The 22,272-nt window shown below is 43.5% G+C and overlaps 1 protein-coding gene across 1 annotated transcript in view; it reads right to left on the reverse strand.

The window, feature by feature from the left end:
- The window catches only part of wrn (WRN RecQ like helicase), a 62,473-nt gene that overhangs the window by 8,122 nt on the left and 32,079 nt on the right, over window positions 1–22,272 (reverse strand). The window contains exons 24-32 of the mRNA XM_062484842.1: window positions 22,116–22,207; window positions 15,028–15,094; window positions 14,711–14,784; window positions 14,496–14,559; window positions 14,111–14,223; window positions 13,701–13,815; window positions 13,265–13,390; window positions 12,612–12,774; window positions 5,787–5,980 (exon numbers count right to left, since the gene is read on the reverse strand). Of these exons, the coding sequence (XP_062340826.1) occupies window positions 5,787–5,980; window positions 12,612–12,774; window positions 13,265–13,390; window positions 13,701–13,815; window positions 14,111–14,223; window positions 14,496–14,559; window positions 14,711–14,784; window positions 15,028–15,094; window positions 22,116–22,207 (1,008 nt within the window). The remainder of the gene's footprint in view (window positions 1–5,786; window positions 5,981–12,611; window positions 12,775–13,264; window positions 13,391–13,700; window positions 13,816–14,110; window positions 14,224–14,495; window positions 14,560–14,710; window positions 14,785–15,027; window positions 15,095–22,115; window positions 22,208–22,272) is intronic.

Raw genomic sequence — 22,272 nt, forward strand, 5'->3', positions numbered from 1 at the left:
AATAAAAACAATATACAATTTAAAAAATCCCAAATAAAAAAGTACAAAAGTTCAAACAGTTCTACAGACCAGTATCACTGCTACCCTTCTTTTCTAAAAAAATTGAACGTGCTGTATATAACCAACTGTCAAACTTTCTCTCTCAGAACAACCTGCTTGACCCCAACCAATCAGGCTTCAAGACTGGCCACTGTCACTGGCCTCCTGTCAGTCATCACTGCCCTCCAGTCTGCCAGAGCGGCTTCGAGGTCATCCGTCATCATTCTGCTGGACCTTTCTGCAGCATTTGATACGGTTAACCATCAAATCCTGCTGGCCAAACTCTCTGAGATGGGCATCACTGGCACTGCACTTCAGTGGATCTCATGCAAAGTGTCAGGCCCCCGCCAGCTCTCCACTGGTGTCCCACAGGGCTCCGTCCTTGGACCCCTATTCTTTTCTCCCTGTACACCACCTCGCTTGGACCAATCATCACCTCCCATGGCTTCTCCTACCACTGCTATGCTGACGACACGCAGCTGTACCTGTCGTTCCCCCCGACTGATCCGGGGATCTCAGCTAGGATCGAGGCCTGCCTCACAGACATCTCCGCCTGGATGACCAAGCACCACCACCAGCTGAACCTCGCCAAAACAGAACTCCTCATCATCCCGGCCAAACCCTCCATCTCCCACAATCTCTCAATCACCCTGGGATCGGCGACGGTGACCCCTTCATCCTCTGCCAGGAACCTCGGGGACATGGATGACGAGCTCTCCCTCACAGCCCACATTGCTGCGGTCTCCCGGTCGTGTAGATTCATCCTCTACAACATCCGGAAGATTAGGAGATACCTGTCTGAGCATTCCACCCAGCTGCTAGTCCAAGCACTTGTCCTCTCAAAGTTGGACTACTGCAACTCGCTGCTCGCCGGTCTCCCAGCATGCGCAACCCGCCCTCTCCAGAGGATTCAGAACGCAGCGGCCCGTCTGGTCTTCAATCTACCCAGACGCTCCCATGTTACCCCGCTCCTCATCTCCCTCCACTGGCTTCCCATCACGGCCCGTATCAGATTCAAGAGTTACACCCCCCCCCACCACCACCTACGGTCTTCTTCTAATCGCCTGGTGGTCCCACCGCTCAAGAGCGCCCGGTCCCAACACAAGCTCTTCTCCTGTCTGGCCCCCCAATGGTGGAATCAACTCCCCACCTCCATCAGGGACACTGACTGTCTCCCCACCTTCAAGAAAAGGCTCAAGACGCACTTGTTCCGGGAGTACAACGGCACTTAGGAATGCTTGGCTGGACCTGATCTGAGTTTCCTCCAAGATCACAATGACTCTTATTGAGAGACTTGTTGCTCTTGTTTGTTAGTTGTAACGGTTTGAAATTATTGTACTCGCTGTGAAATATTTTACTGTTGATTGTTTTTCTACAGGTACACTCTTGCACTTTTTGAGTTTCATGTTGTTTAATTGTAACTTGTTTAACTGCATGGTCTTATGTTTCTTCCCTTTGGCACTTATTTGGTTTTTCACAATGTATGCTTCATGTTTTGGCTGCTCACAATGTTTGGGGCTATCTCGTTGTTATGATCAGTGACCTATGCTCTTTTGTAATGACATTGGTATGAAGTGATTTATATTGTGTGTTTGACTAGACTACACGTAAATCTGACGTGTAGTTTAAGACCTGACTCTTCCAGTTATTAGCCTAGACAAGGCCAGATTATTCTTCCCTATTCCCACTCTTTTCACCTTTCCATTGGTCAAATTGTTCATTTTGTTATCCAACTCTAAAACTAACAATAACAATATTTAGTACTGTTCATCATATCACTGTTCCATTTACTTCAATAATCATTGTGTATATACACAATATAATAATATTAAATAGCGTAATTTGATCTCTCATGTTATCTGATCTGCTCTACTCTCATAACGAATGTATTCCTTTAGAATACTGAGCCCTACATAATAACTGGGTTTCCTCCATCTCCCTAAACCCATATTGAGGTGGTGCCCCTAATAACAATACTTGATTATAAATTAAGTATAACTATTCTTAAACGACCACACCTCGCTACAAAGGGGGAGGATTCTAAAACTCAGTGTCTAAATTAATTAATTTTTTAACATAATGTATACTTGAAAAGGTTTGTGGTGGGCTCAAGACGAGAAGCGAACCCTTGGGATTGACACTTGTTCTTTTCACTGAAGTGAGTGGCTGCTAATGACATACTGGGTGGCGTGTGTCTGATCAATGCGTTTTGCATTGACCAGAGCTAACATGATAAATATTAACAATCGAACAAGCAATACAATTAAGAATGCCACCATGAATAAGTAGCCCCAATGATGTCACTCCAGAGATAATACTGTAAGGTCTTAGCAGTTCCGTGCATTCTCCATGTTTGTAACTGATAAGCAACTTGACATTCATTCAATCAGTGGAATGTTGCATTTCAATCAGAGCTCTGCTGCATCTCCATTCACTGCAGCTCTGCTGGCGTTCGTGGAAAATGGGCATTCTATAACAATATAACAAAAAGCATTGGATTGTAGTTAACGAGTTAAGAAGAGTTTTGCCACCCTCCAGTGGTAATAGGAGCATGAGTAAGCTTTGAAAAAGCTACTGTTCAGTGACATCATCAAACAGGCTTTACTTTAGACCAGTGTTTCTCAACTGGTGCGAGCTGGTGTGGAGTGGGTCGCGGACGCGTGCTTCGGCTCCGTCTAAAAACAGTGGCGGCTGCTGGTCTTTCAAACAGGGGAAGCTCATTTTCGGCCTACATCATATACATTTTCAGTTCACTGGCTAGTTCACCCCTACGACACTAGCCTAGCCTACTGTATGGATGAATGAACGAACGATCTAACCAAAAAATATTTAAACCCGAAGGAAATATGGGAATTAGGTTCAACTGAAACAAGGAATGTGATGCATAATTGTATGAAATGTATGATGAAAATTGGCTAGCAATTTCGCCAAGCAAATACCAAGAAATAGGTTGCAGCCGTTTGTCTTTCAACTACAGTTGCAAAATCCGTGATGGGACTGAGCTTGAATAGCTTCGGCGACTTTTTATAGTACAAAATCACTGTCAATCAAAAGGAGATGCAGTCTTTCGAGAGACCCTCCAATCATCACGCGGAAGCCCAGCGTCCAGGCCAGCCCACTCCTCCATTCACCCCCAGAGACGCTGAGCGTCCAGGGCGGGACATAATCGCAGCATTTATCCAATGACCGTATAGTTTCGAAGCACTGAAAAAAACTGTTCAACGCAGCCCCATTGAAGTCCATGGAAGCTGAGCTTCAACAGGGAAATGCACTGTGACGCTACGGGAATGTATGAGAAGGAAATCAGTCAGTCGACCTGCTAATATATGTAGCTGATTCTGAACAAACTCGTCTTCGCTATGAACGTGTTCTAACGCATTTAAAATGTTAACACAATCGTAAATATTTGACCATTAATATTTTGAAATGTTAGGGGAAGCTGAGCTTCCCTTGCAGTCTTAAAGAAATCGCCACTGTCTAAAAACCAAACGTTTATTTTTATTACGTTACCGAACATCCGATGGTGTGCTTTTATTTTGAAAGGTGCTCGAGTTGATATAGCCGTCTAGATTTATACAGACTTATACAGAGTTACATGCCACCCACCAAGCCAATCAGAAACACCACCTGCCATTTCTTTTAGATGGCACCATCTGTAAGTTTATAGCATTCAAATGTTTTGTTTGTATAAAGTCATTATTTGAACAAGTCAGAGGTCTCATTTATAAACATTGCGTACGCACAAAACGAGTCTGGAAATGTGCATACGCTGCTTCCCACGCAAAAGTTGTGATTTATAAAAAACAAACTTGGCGGGAGAATGTGCGGTCCTCCACGCAAACTCTGACCCATCCGTAGGCCTACACACATTTTGGAGACAGTGGGAACAAACAACAAACAAATAAATAGATTATTATTTAACTTTTTGGGGAAAAATAAACATCAACATCTGAAGCAACAGGTTTTATGTGGTAGCAAAGCTGATGGAGGATTTGATATGTTAGCCTTTTTTGATGTTAATAACACTTTTAAAATTAAATGGATTAAACAGTGTGTTACCTTTCCTGACTATCTGGTACTTTATCCCATCTAATATTTTTAAATTGGTGGGTGGACTAAAATTGTTGTTATCTTGCAACTTTACCCCCCCTAAACTCCCTTTAAAATTGTCCAAATTTCATGAACAAGCTCTCTTGGCATGGAAACTTTGTTTTGTCCACAACTTTTCCCCACACAAATTAAAGATATGGAATAATGAATTGATTATAATCAAGAACAAATTGATTTTCCTTGAGAATTGGCATGAGAAATGAATTGACTATCTTTATGATATGATGGACTCAGATAGGAATATTTACTCCTATCATGATTTCATGTTGAATCATAATTTTCCGGTTATTCATATAAGAGTTTCTCACAGTGATCAAAGCAATACCTAATGGTCTTGTTCATTTGATGAAGTGTCATTTATCATTTGGAGAGATTATAAAGACTGAACCAACATTCAAAGTCAGTGATTTGTTTATTTATGATCCAAAATGTAATAATAAAATGATAAGAAATATTTTCACCTCAAAGAAACGTGTCACCCCTAGAGGGAAGTTCTTTTGGAATTCATTAATAGACAATATGAATTGGTAAAAAACATGGCTTTTACCATATAAATTCTGTATCCCTAACAAAATTAAAGATGTGCATTTAAGAATTTTACACAAAATTTACCCTACAAATGAATATATATAGAAATTTAGAAATGATGAACCAAACTGGTAAATTTTGGGTTGACTTGTCAAATTTCTTTACCTCCAAGTTTAAATCATATATTGTATTTACAATGCATAACTTAGGGAATGTTTTTATTTTATTAGCTAAATTCTTTATACATAAATGAAAATTTTCCTCTATAGTGCCTAAATTTGTTAATTTTCTACATGACGTCAATTACCTTGTTGAAACGTTAAAACTTGTGCATAATTAAAAAAGTGTAAAATTGGTTGAATTATTATGAATTATTTGAATTATTATGAAAAGTTTTGTTAATTACAGTATAACCTGTGCCTCTTTACAATTTTTTTTAAAATCGTTTATAGTTGTATATTATTTAAATTGATCTTGAAGATGTCTCTCTATATAATGGTCATTGCTGTATTGACTGAACTGGCATTGTATTTGTTAACATGTTTGCCCAAAAAAAACCAAATTGAGCGGAAGTACGTAGGAGGGCAGAGCCAGGCTAACAGTGACCGGCTCACCGGTCTAAATAACGTTACATAACCAATTAAACTTCATCTTTAGATTCTTAACTTTAATGCAGATCTTAGATTGACCGCTAATATAAACCAATCATTCCCTGTACGAGACGCGACTGTAGATAACAAAAAATGGTTGTCGCAGTCTAGAGCCCTTTGCCATATTAAAACCTGCCAACTACAACACTCGACTGTTCCTTGGAATAAATAGTATGGTTAAGAGTTTAGCTGACTGTGTATCTCAACAGGCCCAGGGTTAGAGAGGGCACTTTGAATGAGAAAAGTTGAGAAACACTGCTTTAGACTTTAGTTCTATTGTATTTGTGTTTGGTGTAGTGGTAAAATAAGTACTGGGTAGCTATGTTAAATAATAATAAGTGATATTCATTTTGAGAATCTGTCATGCTGACGACGAGAATAAACTCTAGCTTGCATTTGTGGAAAAAGACATGAGATACTTAACTCGGTGGATGGACAGACTCCATCCACTGCTTTTACCTCTGGTTCAATCCAGGAGATGGACTGCTGGCTCTGGGGTGGTGCTGCAGACCTAGGCTGCAGTGGGCCGATGGGGACAGCAGAGGGCGCTGTATGCACTCCATCTCTCTGCAGCATGGCCACAGTCAATTTGAGCAGGAAGGGGCTGATATCTTTGGGAATTCCAGCTCGGATGGCCTTGATGTCATTGAGGTCTGGAAAGGAAATAGGGTAGGACAGGGAGGAACATGGGTATATATGTAAGGTGAGTTACTCAATAAGGTTATTGACAGAAGCCCAATGGGACGTTACACACTCCGCTTGCCCTATGATCAAAGTCTAAAGTCGTAAAGAACATGGTGGGAACATGCTGGACATTATGCAACAGAAATACAACATTGGTTACTGTGACAGTTGTCTACAGCAAAAACACATTCTCCAGTGGATCTATTGAGCTGTACTACCTACAGTTAATCAAGACACTCACGTGATTGATTTCACCATTTATTCATACACATGACAAATGGTTTAACATTGGCGGAATGGATGTACATGGGGAAGCACTGCTGGCCTTCACTGCAGCATGCATGACATGAGGCAGGGAGCAACAAGTTAAATCCCCCACGGGGAGAAAAGACAGACCACATGGGAGAGAAGGGGATGGTGGTGGGTGGCAGCAGCGCAGAACACAAGGTAATCGAGGACGCGTGTGCGTGCATGTGTGCGACTTTATAGCGCCGCCTAGCTAAGCCTATGGGCTGAGAACACGGTGATGGGTGATATGGCGTGCACTGCCTGAGTGCCATGCCTGAACTTGCTTCGCTCATTTCAGTCAAGACACTCACGTGATTGATTTCACCATTTATTCATACACATGACAAATTGTTTAACATTGGCGGAATGGATGTACATGGGGAAGCACTGCCGGCCTTCACTGCAGCATGCATGACATGAGGCAGGGAGCAACAAGTTAAATCCCCAAATCACCGACACTCCGCCAGTCTATACTATGTGTAGAGCAGAGCGTCGCTCCTCCTGAGCCACAGGAGGACCACATGACATCCCACTGTTACTAATGACAAAACAAGGTGTTTTCTGGATGCCCAGGTCATGCTATCATTACAATGACTGCGGCTTTGTGTGCATATCCTTCATGTCGCATACATGAGGATGTGAGACAAATGTCAGCGGTGCATTCGCTGTTCCCAGGGCATCTTAACGGACATCCCTATGTACACTGTGGATTCTGATGGCGACGTAGCGCATCATAGCACGTCGGCGGACCACCACGGCTACATGGAAATCCGAACGGACATACTAGCATTGCAATGTATGAAGCCAACCAGCCACAGGATACATGGGGACCACATTGGTCACCGGAGGTCTCAGACCCATTCAGCTTGAGCGCCTGCTCAGCTTCTTCTTGAGCGCCTGCTCAGCTCCTTCTTGAGCGCCTGCTCAGCTTCTTGAGCGCCTGCTCAGCTTCTTCTTGTGCGCCTGCTCAGCTTCTTCTTGAGCGCCTGCTCAGCTTCTTCTTGAGCGCCTGCTCAGCTTCTTCTTGAGCGCCTGCTCAGCTTTTTCTTGAGCGCCTGCTCTGCTCCTTCTTTAGCACCTGCTCAGCTTCTTGAGCGCCTGCTCAGCTTCTTCTTGTGCGCCTGCTCAGCTTCTTCTTGTGCGCCTGCTCAGCTTCTTCTTGTGCGCCTGCTCAGCTTCTTCTTGTGCGCCTGCTCAGCTTCTTCTTGAGCGCCTGCTCAGCTTCTTCTTGTGCGCCTGCTCAGCTTCTTCTTGTGCGCCTGCTCAGCTTCTTCTTGAGCGCCTGCTCAGCTTCTTCTTGAGCGGTGCTCAGCTTCTTCTTGAGCGCCTGCTCAGCTGCTCAGCCTAGAGTAGATAGTCGCTGAGTGTTAACCAATGCAAGCCTCTATGGTGTACCAGCTGCAAGCATCGCCCGACACACAGTCACGGTCTCTGTTCTCAAGCGCTCATGAGTTCTGTGCTTCCACGACGTCCAGCTCGGACGTGGACACCAGAAGCAGCCGCCCTGATCCAGAAGGAATACGCTGTATACAGCTCCGGAGACAGGCCATAGCGCTCGCACAGACCTCAGTGGCGTTGCGTGAGCCACGATCTGGTCATGGCCTTGCCGGCTGCGTCAGACGGGCTCCCCAGAAGGCTGCATGATGAAGGATACGTACACCGAATGTACAACTGGACACCTGCCACTAATGCTTTGATGTATGTATAAGAATATTGAAGCCAGGCAGGGGTTGACGGTATTCACTTGCCCTTTGACGAGGGCACAGATCGGGGAAGCATCCCTGCAGGCTACCTGCAGCATGCAGATACCTATTGCAATCAGCATAGCTGGCTTCATGCAGAACGTCTCACAAGCTTCTCGGTTCATCATTATCGTTACTCATTTATCTGACGCATTGATTATATCTGAAACATATGTTCAGCATTGTCAGTACACATTGGTATATCTTAAAGGTGTAAACCGAGCCCTGGTATTCTTCCCCACCTTTGAGAAAATGAAGCTCAACGCTCTAATTTGAAAATGTTCCTCTTATGATGTCATAAGACAACATGCGTGCAAATGACCAAAGATAGACTAGATAGGCTACAGTATTTGGGGACCGCTAAGGCCTGTATAAAGCATCCAAAATGGCATGTCATGGGACCTTAAGTATTGATGTGTCTCTTAAAGTAAGAGACATGACAAATATGAAATAGCAGCAGGATTAGCATCGTAGATTCATTCCTTCACAGGACACATCCCTGCTAGGGATGTTCATGACTTATCATTGATCGATTCTTTGCTGTTCAGAATGTATCCAGTAAAATGTAAGCTATTAACCGACAACGTTTGCTGTCTCCATTGTTAGGCTACTTAAAACGTAACTAGGACGATGTACTCCAGTGCTTCCGCTGTATTCATCATACCACTGCTTCGGAATTGAATGAAACATCATCAAATGCGAGCGAGTAGATCCCGATTAGATTGGATCTAGTGATGGGAAGTTCGGATCATTTTACTGATTTGGTTCTTTAAATCGGTTCTTTGAATGGTCACGAACTGTGGGTAGTGACCGAAAGAACGAGATCGCGAATACAAGCGGCCGAAATGAGTTTTCTCCGCAGGGTGTCCGGGCTCTCCCTTAGAGATAGGGTGAGAAGCTCGGTCATCCGGGAGGGGCTCAGAGTAGAACCGCTGCTCCTCCGCATCGAGAGGGGCCAGTTGAGGTGGCTCGGGCATCTGATAAGGATGCCTCCTGGACGCCTCCCTGGTGAGGTGTTCTGGGCACGTCCCACTGGGAAGAGGCCCCGGGGAAGACCCAGGACAAGCTGGAGGGACTATGTCTCTTGGCTGGCCTGGGAACGCCTCGGGGTCCCCCAGGAAGAGCTGGTGGAAGTGGCCGGGGAGAGGAAAGTCTGGGCCTCCCTGCTTAGGTTGCTGCCCCCGCGACCCGACCCCCGGACAAGCGGAAGATGATGGATGGATGGTTCTTTGAATCTCGTTCAGTAAAATGAACAAATCTTTTTTAGAGTCATTTGTTCATTTCAACGGGGGAGGGGGGGGGGGGGCTATCCGTCCACTGCAAACACGTATCATATTCTCATGTAGGTTAGTGCATGACATTTGCACCAGCAGATACCATTTTCAAAGACATTCCTGCATTAAAATAATGTATCATGACAGTTTGTATGATTTGGTCATTTATTATCACACTAGCATTTAATTATCACGGCAAACAATTACACTGCACTAAACTGTAAGTGTAAATGTAAAGTGAAAATAACAAAACCAGTCAGTATGATGACTTGAGCGAATATCATTCACGTCTTACTAAAACAGCGGCCACGCGAAAGGGAATGAGGAAACTGTTTCCTCTACTAAAAAATACAATGCGGGTCACGTGAAAAAAGGATCCGAAGACTCGTAGAAAGACCGAGTCGGGAAATGAACGAATAGTTTGTTTCCTCTAGCTACCAGTACAGACCCCATGCAGGTCACGTGCAAAATGATCCAAAGACTCGTAGAAAGACCGAGTCGGGAAATGAACGAATCGTTCGTTTCCTCTAGCTACCAGTAGGCCTACAGAGCCTATGCAGGTCACGTGAAAAATGATCCAAAGACTCGTAGAAAGACCGAGTCGGGAAATGAACGAATCGTTCGTTTCCTCTAGCTACCACTACAGAGCCTATGCAGGTCATGTGAAAAACGATCCAAAGACTCGTACCCGAAGACCGAGTCGGGAAATGAACGAATCATTTCTGTTTACTTGGACGAGCCTATGCAACCGCCCCGATGCGCGGCCACGAGAAAATGAACGAATCACTCTTTGAGAGGACTCGTTACTCCCGAGTCCTTGTAAGGATTCGTTCAAAATTAAAGAATCGTTCACGAACGACACATCACTAATTGGATCTGCTCCACGATTCTAACAACAAATGTAAACGGCGCGAATACAGCAAGCACTTCTGTTTGGCTCGGTCAAGCAGTGACAAACAGGACAGCTTTCAGTAACAGTAACACTACTACTGGCTAAAGTAGGCTACCTAGCGAACTCTGGCTGCTTCTTCGAATGCGGGCTTGTGCAGCAATACATCTCGTAAGGCTCCTATTATTGTTGACTGCTAGTAGACTGAGAAGGCGTGCACATTGCATTTGTCCTTGCACGATATGTCCAACCCTTCACCCCGCAATCGATCAGACGCCTGTCCAACAGGTCAGTGCACCGAGAAAACCTGAACGTGATTCACGTCAGTACATTTACATTACATTTAGTCATTTAGCAGACGCTCTTATCCAGAGCGACTTACAGTAAGTACAGGGACATTCCCCTGAGGCAAGTAGGGTAAAGTGCCTTGCCCAAGGACACAACATCATTTTGCACGGCTGGGATTCGAACCGGCAACCATCTTATTGGTAGCCTGATTCCCTAACCGCTCAGCCATCTGACCCCTGTACCTGCAAATGTTGCTCCTCAGATATGCCAGATATGCCGCGAGTGCTCGTGGTCGGCTCCTGGAAGCGAGCCCCCTTTTTGGACAGCACAACAGCAGCACGGGAAACGGAGCCGCCCCTCGCCGGAGCCTTCCCCAGGCAGCATGCAGGGGAGTGGATGGAACGGCCTCGCCGCACTCGAGGAACAAACAGCTCCTCGTGGCCAAACCCCACGTTGTACTATGGACAGTCCTTAATGTTGGCCGAACAAGGCCAAACGTGAACTGCGCCAGACTCGGCGCCCCGAGTTTTCACCGACCCCATTGGTGCAGGGCTTCTCGGATGGAGAATCATCAGAAAGCAGCTCGAAACCTTCGTTCAGATCCCCAAAACACGCACACGCCGTCCGGGACCGAAGAGACGGACAGGGAAACGCGAACGACAGACAGGCCAACACTAGGGATGGCCGGATCGATCCTAAAGTATCAATATTTACGATACTGGCATTGTATCAAAAGGATCGATTCTCAATTTGAAATATCGATCCTACCTGGGATTTGTTTTAAACAAGTGATTTTAGAATATTTTTTATAATAGTTGTAGGCCGTATAGTATAGAAATGTACTTAACCCTTGTGCTGCCTTCGGGTCACATGACCCAAAGGTTCATAACGAACCATCGTTGTATTTACCCAATTTTACCCAATACAAAAACAAATTAAAATAATTTTATTTTAACCTTTGCAATGTGGGGGGTCTGAGACAGCCCAACGGTTAAAACAAAATGCTTCACTCTGTTTTTGTATGCGGTGAAGTTGTCGCAATACGACGGTGGGTCACAATGACTGATGGGTCAGAATGACCCGAAGATAACACAAGGGTTAAATAAGAAAGTCAATGGGAACTATTTTTTCTTCCACTGTGTCTGTGATTATCATGAGTTCATCATCAGCAGCGCGCCACGCTCTCTCACTCTCACTCAGTGAAAGCACACTCAGCGGAGAATCGAATGCATTGCTGCGGTCATGACTGAAAGAAAAAGAAGCATAATCTGGAGTTATTTAACTCCAGTTAACAACGATGAAGCTTTATGTGACATTTGTCAAACAACAATAAACCACAAACATGACAAGCATCTAAAAGTTAAACACCTTAACCCTCGTGCTGCCTTCGGGTCACATGACCCAAAGGTTCATAACGAACCATCGTTGTGTTTACCCAATTTTACCCAATACAAAAACAAATAAAAATAATTTTATTTTAACCTTCGCAATGTGGGGGGTCTGAGACAGCCCAACGGTTAAAAGAAAATGCTTCACTTTGTTTTTGTATGCGGTAAAGTTGTCGCAATACGACGGTGGGTCACAATGACTGATGGGTCAGAACGACCCGAAGATAACACAAGGGTTAAAGAGCACAACGAAGTACATCTGACCTGAGCAAAGGAGGCAACACAGACACGTAATGCCTATTGCGGTTTATTTAATATTAATAACAATGGCTTTCAGAATGCATTATAAAATTACTCAAATAAAAATATTTCATAGAAGTATCGGTATAGATATCGACGATACTGGTCTTGAAAGTACTTGGTATCGGATCGAAAAGAAAATGATTGGTATCGATAGCCAACACAACACAGAGAACGAGAAGGGACCAGCAATGGCAGCATCGCAGAACACAAAGGTAATCGAGGACGCGTGTGCATGCATGTGTGCGACTTTATAGCGCCGCCTATCAAGCTAAGCCTATGGGCTGAGAACACGGCAATAGGTGATATGGCGCGCGCTTGCCCGAGTGCCATGCCTGGACTTGCTTCGCTCATTTAATCTTTGAGTATTGACTGATCGGGAATATAACATTAAAGGGAAAACAAGATGACATGAGTAGCAGGTTCCTTACTGGAGTTGATAGGGGCAGACTGGACAATGCGCATGATGGTGTCTCTTATGGCAGGGGTGAGACCAGCTCTGTTCACGTCTAGAGGGAGGTCTGCCCTGAAGGCCTGCAGCAGATGGGACTCCACCACAGCAGAGGGCAGGCTGCGAGCGTCACACACATATTTCTGAACACACACATACACATCATGTACACACATTAAAGCTCAGTTTTATTCACAAACTGCAAGTAATTGTTATTAAAATGTGCCTACAGATATCAAATGCGTCTGTCACATACTTTCTAAAAGAGACGAAGAAAGAACTAAAGTTGCTAATCTGCCGACAAAACGAAGGAGATGGGCAATGTACTGAAACTAAACTAAGAGAAACAGGAGTATTGCATTTACATTACATTTAGCAGACGCTCTTATCCAGAGCGACTTACAGTAAGTACAGGGACATTCCCCCCCCCCCGAGGCAAGTAGGGTGAAGTGCCTTGCCCAAGTACACAACATAATTTGCACTGCCGGTAATCGAAACGGCAACCTTCTGAGTAATAGCCCGATTCCCTAACCGCTCAGCCATCTGACTCCCGTATCCCGACTCCCGAGTATCAGTGAAAGGGGGTTTATGGATATCTCAGTACGCCGAAATAGGATTAATTGCCACATTGACCATGCTCTGGCCCTGCTCCTGGAACAGTCTGTAGGTGATGTTGACACTGTCTGGTAGAGGGGAGGGATGGGGCCTTGACAGCAGCGATGAGCTTTCTTCTCTGTGTACAGTAGATGGACAGTTCACCTAGACAAGATAAGAGGACGACTTCCATCAAATTAAACATTTCTCACTTTAAATTTGTGTGCTGGTCTGTTCTGAAAGGACGACGACGGTATACGACATGTAATAGAACAAGGAGGGTGGAAAACCACAGTGAAATACCTTGTATACCAAAGCTTATCTCTACTGTTGTGAAAAAATCCTTATTGGACCTGGGATGAGAAACGTACTTGTATCTCATTTAGATTTAGCATTAACAAAGTCAACTTTTATAACTGTGAATAATACATATGTCTCGGGTTACAGATTTACTTTTGTGGACTCTCCTTTTCACCTTAAGTTGGTGTTCCGCACATAAACTTGCTATGGTTTTGAGGAGAGGCGCCAACATGCTTGACTTGGCTTCAGACACGCCATCAACCAGCTTCAGATCGGACACCGTGCATGGTCTACAAAAAAGCCAGAGGGAAATCAGGTCTGACCTTCTGCATAGAATTATTGCAAGAATTTGTATCTTTTTTTGCCTGATATTGCTCTGTTTTGCCAACAAATGGCAGAAGAAGAGAAATCTCTCCTTGTAAATGTTCAAAAGTTTCCCCGCCAAGTGTTTTGCAAGAAATAATAAAGTTTCCAATCATTCGACTTCTACTAGGACCAGTCCTTGTACACATGCTTTGTCTGGAAATTACTGTACCTTTAGACATGGTTCTCAACATGACTACACCATGGATTTAAATGGAATACCTAATCTTTGCCATGTCGAGGAGAATCTTGTTGGTGGCTAGTATGGCTGGTGGAATGTCTTTCTCGCTGGCCAGTTTTTGTCGCTCGGCAACCAGTTTGGCGTACAACTCTGCCTGTGAAGAGACAGAGAACAGGGCATCCACATATAAGTTATGATCCGTTCACAATAGTCCATTGGGTCAAACATTGACAGTACATTGATCCTAGATTGAGTGATGAGGCTCAGGACTGAGGAGCTTACATTTCTTTATTCTATATATCTTAATATTGTCTGTGTCTATTTGTCTACGATAAAGTGTGCAATTAGATACACAATTGCAAGGAGCCGGGGGGGGGGGGGGGATTATGACAATGTTTTCACAGGAAGAAGACTGGTTGTCTATACCTGTAGTTGTAGCTCTCTAGGATAAACTGGGTCTGGCGGAGGTTTGGGCACCTGTGACTGGAACCTGGAGCAGACAAGATACATGCATTTCACATGAAAACAAATCCACATTGATCACCTAAATGTTGATTATTTCATGGGTTTCAGAAAACACTGAATTGGTTAGTTTTTAGTCTTTGGGGTGTTATGCTGTTTGAAAACAAACCGTGCCATACCTGCCAGGTGAACTGTTGTACTTTTCGTAAACTTTGCTGCCAATGTTTCCTGAGTGGGAGGCAGTCAAATGATTCTGGATTTTTTTTAAATTGAAATGTGCAGAATTAGACCAATTGTGCGGGACACCACCTTTGTAAAGGTCCCAAAGCAACCATCCTGATTGACTGGGTTTGCATTCTCAGTATCTTGTTCTTTGAGACATAATACAATTTACTTTTGTTGGTTGTGGATAAAGGTGTGTATTTGCTTGTGTATACGGCATGGATATTTCTGATAGAAGAGTACATCTTCTTCTAGAAAAGCCATTTTCTCTCACCTGAGCCACAGTTGAAGACTGTCTGCCAGCTGCAGTATTTGAGGTAGGAGCAAGGCTGGGCTTACGTCTGAAACCACATGTGAAAAAAAACACTTCCATGACATAAAGTGTCTACCTGGTCTCCTCTGCCTCGCCCCAATTGCCATCAAATCCAAAACCAAGTCTTGAATAACTGCCCTTTATGCTATCTTAAAACTGTAATTCATTGAGATTAAAGGTACAGCATGTCCAATGACAGTGCTTAATGAAAATCTTAAAGGTCCCATGACATGCTGTTTTTGGATGCTTTTATATAAGCCTTAGTGGTCCCCTAATTCATAGTTTTCAGTCACGTGACCTGGAGGGCAGAAAGCTGCTGGCATAGCAGCTCACAACGTTGAGACGCAGCAAAAGCCGGCAAATTTACCTTCCCACGTTTTTTTGGATCACCTCTTAGCTAAAGAGAAGGCAAGATATGGACACAAACTTCAAGTGTTGGGCACTTGCGATCCATATACAGCACCCGCTGCCATATTTCTGCCCCTAAAAATCGCATGGTTTTTATATATGTGATGACTATGTGATATCATTACTGTAAACGAGCTAACCCCTCTCTCTCTTAAACAACTGCTAACTATTCAAACGGAAAGTAAACTTTTCCTTTAATCTTTACATATTACGACCTTAATTCCAAAAAAGTTGGGATGCTGTGAAAAACGTAAATAAAAACGAAGGATCAAATGAGTATGAAAAACAGTCTTAACACAAGCCTCACACATTGGGCCCTATCTTGCACCCAGCGCAATTGACTTTGTCAACGACGCAAGTATCAGTCGGTAAATTAGGGAATGACTTTGCGCTCCCGGAGGCGGTTCAGCGAAAAAAGGAGGCGTGTTCTGGCGCAAACGTTCCCTGGTGGTATTTTGCAGTTTCAGAAAAACAATTCCGCCACTGACCAGGAAAAAAGTAGTCTAAAGTCAATGGCACGTTATTCAGATGCTATTTTAAGGGCGCAAGCTTGGTCCGTGCGCACTGCTGGCGAGGCCAGGGTCTTCTTTCTGCAAAGCTACGTTACATTGTTTTGATTTATGGCGTGTTACATTTCTTCAATGATTATAAAAAGATTTTCATGAGAAATATCTATGTATGTGAACATGATTTGTAACAATTGTGGCAATTTACTCCCATGCCTGTTTAACCGAAGCTAATTTGGGTGGGTTTCTTCTCCCATCTCCATCAGAATCAGAATTCGGTTTATTCGCCATGTAGCCTATGTTACACAAACACAGAATTTACTGTGGCAGGAAGATGCAAACAATAAACATATACGGGTCTTAAATTAAGTAAAAAAGTACAATAGCTAAACTAATTCTAAGAACTAAACAATTAAAAAAATAAAATATATATAAAAATAAGAATAAGAATTTGAATGAGCAGCATGAGTGGGATATTTAGTGCAATGAGAAAACTGCTCTGCCTTTCCCATACAATGTCACTTCTCTATCTGTTACGGCCCTGATTAGAACGTTGGTCTCCTCGGCTGTGAACCGCTCCTGGCGTGCGCCTGGCAAATCCGCCGTTATAATAGCAATCCGCCATGGAACAAGCGCTGCTCTTAAAGGGAATGTGAGATGACGCTCTAATTGGTTTATTGCACGTTACGCCCAAACCACACCCATTAGTAATGTAGCTACTTTGGACCAACCCATTTTAGATTTGCGCCAGGCGCAAAGTAATTTATCCCGCCGGCAAAATAGCAACCGAGCCGGAGTCCCGCCCACAAAGTTATTTGCGCTTTGCGTTTTGATACTTGCATTTCAGATCGTTAAAATAGGGCCCATTGTCTTTGTTTTAGTTGTGTCTAACACAACAACCCAACTATTTAGTCAACTAGCTAACTTTAACTAATTACGACCACTGCAGTTAGTCGCCTCGATACACAAACTATGTCAAACCGATTACGTAAAGATATAAGATGTTTTATGGCAAAAAATACCATAATATATCTTTATATTCTTGTGTTTAACTTTACTTGAGCTTGATGAAGTGTTAGCTGCAAATACGTGTATATTTGGACGGCTGGCATTGTTTGCCCTCCCCGGAGACAGAGGTAACATTAGGTTTACGATCCAAGATGGCGCCGATGATGGCTGCCTCGGTTGCTAGGTGCGCTCTGTTTTGTCTTGTTTTGTCTGTTAATTCAGTGTTCTGCCAAGATCCGTCTGTCAAACTTCTGAAGTTTGCAGACGACACCACCCTCATTGGGCTCATCTCTGACGGGGATGAGTCTGACTATAGGTGGGAAGCTGACAACCTGGTGACCTGGTGTAGCCAGAACAACTTGGAGCTCAATGCTCTTAAGACAGTGGAGATGGTTGTGGACTTCAGGAAGAATACAGCCCCACTCACCCCCATCACCCTGTGCGACTCCCCAGTCAACACTGTGGAGTCCTTCCGCTTCCTGGGCACCATCCTCTCCCAGGACCTCAAGTGGGAACTGAACATTAGCTCCCTCACCAAAAAAGCACAACAGAGGATGTACTTCCTACGGCAGCTGAAGAAATTCAATCTGCCAAAGACAATGATGGTGCACTTCTACACAGCCATCATTGAGTCCATCCTCACCTCTTCCATCACCGTCTGGTACGCTGCTGCCACTGCCAAGGACAAGAGTAGACCGCAGCATATCATCCGCACTGCTGAGAAGGTGATCGGCTGCAATCTGCCTACCCTCGAGGACCTGCACACCTCGAGGACCCTGAGGCGTGTGAGGAAGATTGTGGCCGACCCCTCCCACCCTGGTCACTCCCTGTTCCAGCTACTCCCCTCTGGCAGAAGGCTGCGGTCCATCAGGACCAAAACCTCACGCCATAAGAACAGTTTCTTTCCATCTGCTACTGGCCTCTTCAACAAGGCCAAGGACTCCCATTGACATTCATTTACTTATTTAACTATTATAAGTCCATCTAATGGCAATTCAGTATGCATAAGCCACTTTATCTCAGTATCCGATTGCACTATGTTGACCATTAACGCTGCTCATTATTCTTATTTTTATATATATTTTATTTTATATTTAAATTGTTGTATTCTTAGAATGTTTAGTTCTTAGAAATAGTTAAACTTTTGTACTTTTACTTAATTTAAGATCTGTATATGTTTAGTGTTTTGCACCTCCCTGCCACAGTAAATTCCGTGTTTGTATAACATACATGGCGAATAAACCAAATTCTGATTCTGATTCTGAGGTTTAATGGCCCAAATCCACAATCTCCTCCTCTCTGTGTTTTCTTTATTGGACGAAATTCTAAAGAAACACAGCCCAGGCTTGTTTCCTCTTCGATGACTGCATCCGATAGAACAACATCTATCCGGCATTTTGGCAACACAAAAGCAACAGACTCAAAGCAAATGTATGACTTTATAATGGATGGCAGCGGAAAGTCTTTTTGCCCTCCAAGGGGGCGTGCCCCTTGGAACGTGACGTCACGTGAAAACTATGAATACTGTATCTGAAGTCTCTTTCCCGAAATTCAGCCTTGGTGCTAGTGATGGGAAGTTCGGATCATGTTACTGATTCGGTTCCGTGAATCTCGTTCAGTAAAAGGAACAAATCTTTTTTCGAGTCATTCGTTCATTTTGTCATATCGTTTTTGTCTGTCGGAAAATAGTTGGTTGGAATGTTCAGAATCACACGTGTGACGGTACTCTGTGGGGCCCGCTTTCGAACGATCACATATGTGTGACGCTACTCCTTAACGAGTTAATTATCACGGCAAACAATTACACTGCACTAAACTGTAAGTGTAAATGTAAAGTGAAAACTAGAGAGGGTACAATTTCTGGGGAAATTGTAGGGTGTGCTTGCTTGCGTCGGTTGCACAGGGGTCCGTTTTTGGATGACATTTTTACAACTGATATTTCTGTATGAAATGCAAAATGCATACTTATTATTCATAAAGATTACATAGATTTAAAAGATTTTTTTTGCTGCTCATTTACAACTAAAAATACGAGTGAAGTGTAGAATGAAATAGATGTCTTCTCATATCCCCTGCAAGCAGCAGCCTCATCGTTGAATCAAAACGAATAAATTTGGCAGACCGGTGTAAAAATTGACCTAATCTCTATGACTTAAACGTCCTTTTAAGTTTTTCCCTTCTCGTGATATTTTAAGGCATTTAGCCTACTCATATTGCATTCATTCATGAATAAAGAACCCCCTTTGAAGATTATTCTACGACGTTACCAGCAGTAGAAGATGGAATCGCGATTCAAACAGTACCATCTGCTAACTGAAAATATGCCCCCAAAAACGTAAATAAGCTTGACATTTATTTAGTGGAAAATCGCTTTCATAAAAAGCTCACTGGTAGCGATCATTGTCAGTAACAACGCCAAGTGCGATATAGCCCTGTGTGGAGAAGCTGCCCCGGTAAATTGTACAGTACACTACTGCTGTGTTCGTCTTGGTAGCGATTGCGTTGGTTGAATTTTATTTAACGTTCCGTTGTACGGTTTAGGCTGAAATTAATTATTTTCATGAACAGATTGACAAAGTTTAGGCTGTGGCAATGAAGTTAAGGTTAGTAGTTAGATAGACTTTTGATTTAAGTAAGGGGAGTGCCGAACATGTTCTGTCGCCGTTTGACTTCCTAAACAGCTGTGTAGATGTTTTTGTAGTGTCTCGCGTAGGCTACAGCGTTGCAGTGAGCAACACTGGTTTGAAACCACAGGTAATGATAATTTCACCCACAAATCGTTTACTTGTAATGTAATGTCATAATAAATCCTACAACGAAAATGTATTTGTGAGGAATGTTTATTTTAACGATTGAAAACAGATGCATCATAGACCACTGTAGTATGTGTTGCCCGGGCAACAGAGGCTAATGTCATGATGCTAATACTTCAGTGACATAGTAGACTACTGTTTCCGAAAGTAGATGTATTTCCTTAATAAAATCAGCTTATATTGTACATTACACGTCACAATTGTGTGTCATATCACAAAGTAAAATTAGTAAATAGTTATCACCCTGGCCTCTTTGCTTGTGGCGTTTCTGCAGCTCCCTTGCAGTAAAGCAGTTAGCTTAGCTATCTCCCAGAAGTTAACAAGCTGCTAAACTAATGTTCTGCTAGAGGTAGTCACGCGAGTTTTCGTGACGTTAGTGACGTAAGTAGCGTCATTGACTGTGGCTAGCAAGTTAGCCACCGTTAGCTTCACTTTTCGCCACAAAAAACGTAATTTCCACTTAAACCATGCAACGGAACGTAAATCCCAATAGAAGCAACTCAATCGCTACCAAGACGAAACTTTTGACACCTAGGTTGTCTATGTAGGCCAAATATTGACTGAGTTTTAGGGGGGCAAAAAGAAATAATAATAATAATAATATATATGTGAGAGAACAAAGGTTGTGCTCTCGCCGAAGGCTTGAGCACACCCAATAACAAAACTAGTCAGTATGATGACTTGGGCGAATATCATTCACGTCTTACTAAAACAGCAGCCACGCGAAAGGGAATGAGGAAACTGTTTCCTCTACTAAAAAATACAATGCGGGTCACGTGAAAAATGATCCAAAGACTCGTAGAAAGACCGAGTCGGGAAATTAACGAATCGTTTGTTTCTTCTAGCTACCAGTACAGAGCCTATGCAGGTCATGTGAAAAATGATCCAAAGACTCGTACCCGAAGACCGAGTCGGGAAATGAACGAATGCAACAGTCCCGATGCGCGGCCACGAGAAAATGAACAAATCACTCTTTGAGAGGACTTGTTACTCCCGAGTCCTTGTAAGGATTCGTTTAAAATGAACGAATCGTTCACGAACGACACATCACTACTTGGTGCAGAATTACAGCCACTACGAGCAGTCCCACAATGAGCTTTCCTCAGGATGTGCCGTTTCTGTGTTTGTTGCTTTAAATGCTAATGAGGAGGAGAGAGGCAGCACCATGCGCTAATGTTTACAGTCGATGTATCGCAATGGCTCGTAGCCCCATTGCTGTAAGATGCCTCGAATTTGCCCATTCTCATCTGATCACCCTGGTTTGCAGAGGTGCACACTCATAGTAATTTCAATGAGGGGAAAGGCGGACATCGTGCGCCATAATACCAACAGCAGAACGGTTATCCAAATAACAAAGAAGTGTACAACACTCGCGTTACAGTGTGTATATTCACACACATACTTGATGCTTTCTACCTTTACATTAGCAACAGTAACTGAGCTGTTAGCTGTTAGCTGCAGAGCTAATGTTACAGCCACATTCTAAGGGTAGCAAGCTAGGTATCCATATACCGTAAAGCAACAAAATGATATAGCGTTAGTGTAGGTTTGTAGCTGGACCAAGGAGAGTTGTTGGTACTGATCCAGAATTTAATTTCAGATGGTCAGCAAGGCCAACTTTGTATTGGCCCAAGTTGAGGAAACAGTCGTGGCTGAAATGTTTGGCGCAAACATACAAAACTTTGGGAAGTTGTGTCGGCACATTTCCAGAGAAAATAAAATTCATTTGTACATCCAAACACTGAGCAACTGTTATGCTTCATTCGTTTGCAAACCATGATGTCTCTCGAGGAAAAAACGATATCGCACTCGCACGGTCGTAGCTCAGTTTCTCATGGTCCGGCCAGATTCTCTGGGCAGGCAAAGCAGAGAAAGGGGAGGTAACCTTCCTCCTTATGATGACATAAGGAGAGGATTTTCAAAACCGAGCGATTGAGCTTTAATTTTCTCAAAGGCAGAGAAGAATACCAAGGGCTTGGTTTACACCTATCAAAATTTCTAGCCACTGGGGGACCAAAGGCAGGCAAGGGGAACTCATATTAATGTTAACTAACTTCCTAAAGTGAAATGTTCATGTCATGGGACCTTTAAAAACGACTTTGTTTCCTGTGCATGGTATTTAATTTTAACATTACCTTCCATTACCTTTTCAAAGTATTGAAACAGCTGGTAACAGTTATCAAATCCTAGAATTTTCCTGTGTACTAGCATATAGCAATGCCTTGTGCAGTAGTTGCCAACAAAGTGGCCCCCATGATCCCTTCTACAGTGAAAGAAACAGACTGAAAGCATATTTCACATCTGGACAGTCTACCTTTGGACAGACCAGGTACTGAGCTCCCTGTTAGGCTGTAGCAGTAGGCTTCTCTTTGTCTCATCCTGGGCTTGGTTGAGCCACATCTTACCCTAAGCATAAAAAACACAATGCAGACAGTTATCGTAAACAGTTTATGCAAATGAATGCTTCCTTA

This window comes from Osmerus eperlanus, chromosome 18 (genome assembly GCF_963692335.1).
Source record: "Osmerus eperlanus chromosome 18, fOsmEpe2.1, whole genome shotgun sequence".
NCBI lineage: Eukaryota > Metazoa > Chordata > Actinopteri > Osmeriformes > Osmeridae > Osmerus > Osmerus eperlanus.